The 4097-nt window shown below is 54.8% G+C and overlaps 1 protein-coding gene across 1 annotated transcript; it reads left to right on the forward strand.

The window, feature by feature from the left end:
- Positions 1-2705: 2705 nt before the first annotated feature.
- LOC130326007 (leucine rich adaptor protein 1-like) lies at positions 2706-3502 on the forward strand (the record flags this gene model as incomplete). Its single annotated transcript, XM_056553336.1, has 1 exon — positions 2706-3502. A coding segment is annotated over one exon (513 nt), but the record flags the coding sequence as incomplete, so codon positions are not given.
- Between the last annotated feature and the right edge of the window lie 595 nt (positions 3503-4097).

The raw sequence follows: 4097 nt of genomic DNA on the forward strand, positions 1-4097 counted from the left end.
GTGTGATACCCTCCCCTATATACCGTACTGACCCCCCCCGTATGTGTGATACCCTCCCCTATATACCGTACTGACCCCCCCCGTATGTGTGATACCCTCCCCTATATACCGTACTGACCCCCCCGTATGTGTGATACCCTCCCCTATATACCGTACTGACCCCCCCCGTATGTGTGATACCCTCCCCTATATACCGTACTGACCCCCCCCCCGTATGTGTGATACCCTCCCCTATATACCGTACTGACACCCCCGTATGTGTGATACCCTCCCCTATATACCGTACTGACCCCCCCGTATGTGTGATACCCTCCCCTATATACCGTACTGACACCCCCGTATGTGTGATACCCTCCCCTATATACCGTACTGACACCCCCGTATGTGTGATACCCTCCCCTATATACCGTACTGACCCCCCCCGTATGTGTGATACCCTCCCCTATATACCGTACTGACCCCCCCCGTATGTGTGATACCCTCCCCTATATACCGTACTGACCCCCCCCCGTATGTGTGATACCCTCCCCTATATACCGTACTGACCCCCCCCGTATGTGTGATACCCTCCCCTATATACCGTACTGACCCCCCCCGTATGTGTGATACCCTCCCCTATATACCGTACTGACCCCCCCGTATGTGTGATACCCTCCCCTATATACCGTACTGACCCCCCCGTATGTGTGATACCCTCCCCTATATACCGTACTGACCCCCCCGTATGTGTGATACCCTCCCCTATATACCGTACTGACCCCCCCGTATGTGTGATACCCTCCCCTATATACCGTACTGACCTGTATGTGTGATACCCTCCCCTATATACCGTACTGTCCCCCTGTATGTATGATACCCTCCCCTATATATCGTACTGACCCCCTGTATGTATGATACCCTCCCCTATATACCGTACTGACCTGTATGTATGATACCCTCCCCTATATACCGTACTGTCCCCCTGTATGTATGATACCCTCCCCTATATACCGTACTGACCCCCCCCCGTATGTGTGATACCCTCCCCTATATACCGTACTGACCCCCCCCGTATGTGTGATACCCTCCCCTATATACCGTACTGACCCCCCCGTATGTGTGATACCCTCCCCTATATACCGTACTGACCCCCCCCGTATGTGTGATACCCTCCCCTATATACCGTACTGACCCCCCCCGTATGTGTGATACCCTCCCCTATATACCGTACTGACACCCCCGTATGTGTGATACCCTCCCCTATATACCGTACTGACCCCCCCGTATGTGTGATACCCTCCCCTATATACCGTACTGACACCCCCGTATGTGTGATACCCTCCCCTATATACCGTACTGACCCCCCCGTATGTGTGATACCCTCCCCTATATACCGTACTGACCCCCCCGTATGTGTGATACCCTCCCCTATATACCGTACTGACACCCCCGTATGTGTGATACCCTCCCCTATATACCGTACTGACACCCCCGTATGTGTGATACCCTCCCCTATATACCGTACTGACCCCCCCGTATGTGTGATACCCTCCCCTATATACCGTACTGACCCCCCCCGTATGTGTGATACCCTCCCCTATATACCGTACTGACCCCCCCCGTATGTGTGATACCCTCCCCTATATACCGTACTGACCCCCCCGTATGTGTGATACCCTCCCCTATATACCGTACTGACCCCCCCCGTATGTGTGATACCCTCCCCTATATACCGTACTGACCCCCCCGTATGTGTGATACCCTCCCCTATATACCGTACTGACCCCCCCGTATGTGTGATACCCTCCCCTATATACCGTACTGACCCCCCCGTATGTGTGATACCCTCCCCTATATACCGTACTGACCCCCCCGTATGTGTGATACCCTCCCCTATATACCGTACTGACCTGTATGTATGATACCCTCCCCTGTATATCGTACTGACCCCCTGTATGTATGATACCCTCCCCTATATACCGTACTGACCTGTATGTATGATACCCTCCCCTATATACCGTACTGTCCCCCTGTATGTATGATACCCTCCCCTATATACCGTACTGACCTGTATGTATGATACCCTCCCCTATATACCGTACTGACCCCCCCGTATGTATGATACCCTCCCCTATATACCGTACTGACCCCCTGTATGTGTGATACCCTCCCCCTGTAATACACTCGTCCTGGATATTCTCACACAGGTGTATCTGCCCCTCCCCCTCAGTACATATCAGTTGTGTAAATATTGATCTCAGGCTCATTTACATAAATATTAACCCACTGTAGTCTGTGGGGATTGGTAAGTACAGAGGGGAATAAAGAATTCTGAGGAAGGGGTGAGTGCACCCGAAACGCATCCTTGGTTCTATTATTACTTTATTGTAAATAAAATCCCTTACTTTGGGTTTGAACATTACTACTGACGTGGAATAATTTCCATTGTGATAAGCGGCGCCCGACATCAGATGTTGTACAGGACAGGTCTCCTGTGATCTCCGGGCTGTGTGGACCCCTCAGCGGGGTGATATGGGGGGCGGTCCTTCTGTATCCCAGGCAGTGATGACATCATTGGGGGTGGGTGTGACTGTATAATTTAGGTAATCTTTGTGCCCCTTGTATCCAGAGATTACCCTAAGCTCCGCCCCTGGTCTCCCCTGTGGTTGTGATGTGTTGGAGGGGACATTGGGGGCAGCCTCGGGGTTTGTAGATGACCATGATCTGTTTCCCTTCCCCCGCAGGCCTGTCTCCGATCCATTGATGTCCAGATTCTGCAGCAGCTGTTACTTGTGAATGAGGGGATCGAGGCTGTGAAGTGGATCCTGGAGGAGAAGGGGGCGCTCCTCACCAGTCGCTGCAGTAGTCTGACCAGCAGTCAGGAGACGTCGCGGCGCGGCAGCTGGAACAGTCTCCAGGACCCCGCTGACCGGCTGGACAGCATCTCTATCGGCAGCTACCTGGACACATTGGCCGATGACCTGGACGAGTATAGTCTGAGCACCAGCGAGCCCGTGGTCTCCACCCCCCGCCGCCTCCCACTGACCACCACCGACCATGACAGTTATATGGCGCTGACCAACGGCCCCTCAAAGCAGCTGGAACCGGACACGAAACCCCTAGAGGAGAAACCCAAACTAAGGCCAAGCCAGAACGGGAGGGCGTCCAGCAAGGTCCACCTGGAATATGATGCCCACTGGCGCTGGGTGCAGTCCCAGGACGATGTGACTTTTCTATAACCCGGGTGAGGGCGGAGCCTCGGATTCTATTTGGGGGTGGGCCTTGTAATCTACTCAGGAGTGGACCCCAGACTCTTCTGAGAGGGGGGGGGGGGGGGGGGGGGGAGAGACACGTTCATAGTCCTTGTTATAGACTCATCAGGTTCTGGGATTTTGTGCAGGACTGTTGGGGTGAGGAACAGTCTGGAGGAGACTTTCCACAATGGCTGCAGCTGACGTGATTGGTCGGTGACTACTGAAATCTCCTCCCTCTGTAATAAAGCTTTTTTTGTTGTCCGTCACAATTTCTTGGTATCAACTTTTTTCCTTTGGATCCTTCACTGTGAGAATGTAACAATATGGCGCCAATAGATGTGATCCCCCAGGAGATCTACTACAGCTGGGGGGAGGGGGTGCTATGAGCCCCAAAAAGTCCTTTACCTAGATGAGACATTAAAGGAGTACTCCGGGATGTAAAATATTGTGTTTCAGACTGCCGGCAGTAAAATAAAGGGATCCATGCCTGCCGCCATTATCTCCCTGGTTGCCGGTGGTCAGTGAGTCCCGTCATCTGGCGGGGTGACCGGTGCCGCAGGAGAGTGCGGGGTGACCGGTGCCGCAGGAGAGTGCGGGGTGACCGGTGCCGCAGGAGAGTGCGGGGTGACCGGTGCCGCAGGAGAGTGCGGGGGTGACCGGTGCCGCAGGAGAGTGCGGGGTGACCGGTGCCGCAGGAGAGTGCGGGGTGACCGGTGCCGCAGGAGAGTGCGGGGTGACCGGTGCCGCAGGAGAGTGCGGGGTGACCGGTGCCGCAGGAGAGTGCGGGGTGACCGGTGCCGCAGGAGAGTGCGGGGTGGCCGGTGCCGCAGGAGAGTGCGGGGTGACCGGTGCCGCAGGGGAGTG

Source organism: Hyla sarda, unplaced genomic scaffold (assembly GCF_029499605.1).
Source record: "Hyla sarda isolate aHylSar1 unplaced genomic scaffold, aHylSar1.hap1 scaffold_2786, whole genome shotgun sequence".
Classification (NCBI taxonomy): Eukaryota; Metazoa; Chordata; class Amphibia; order Anura; family Hylidae; genus Hyla; species Hyla sarda.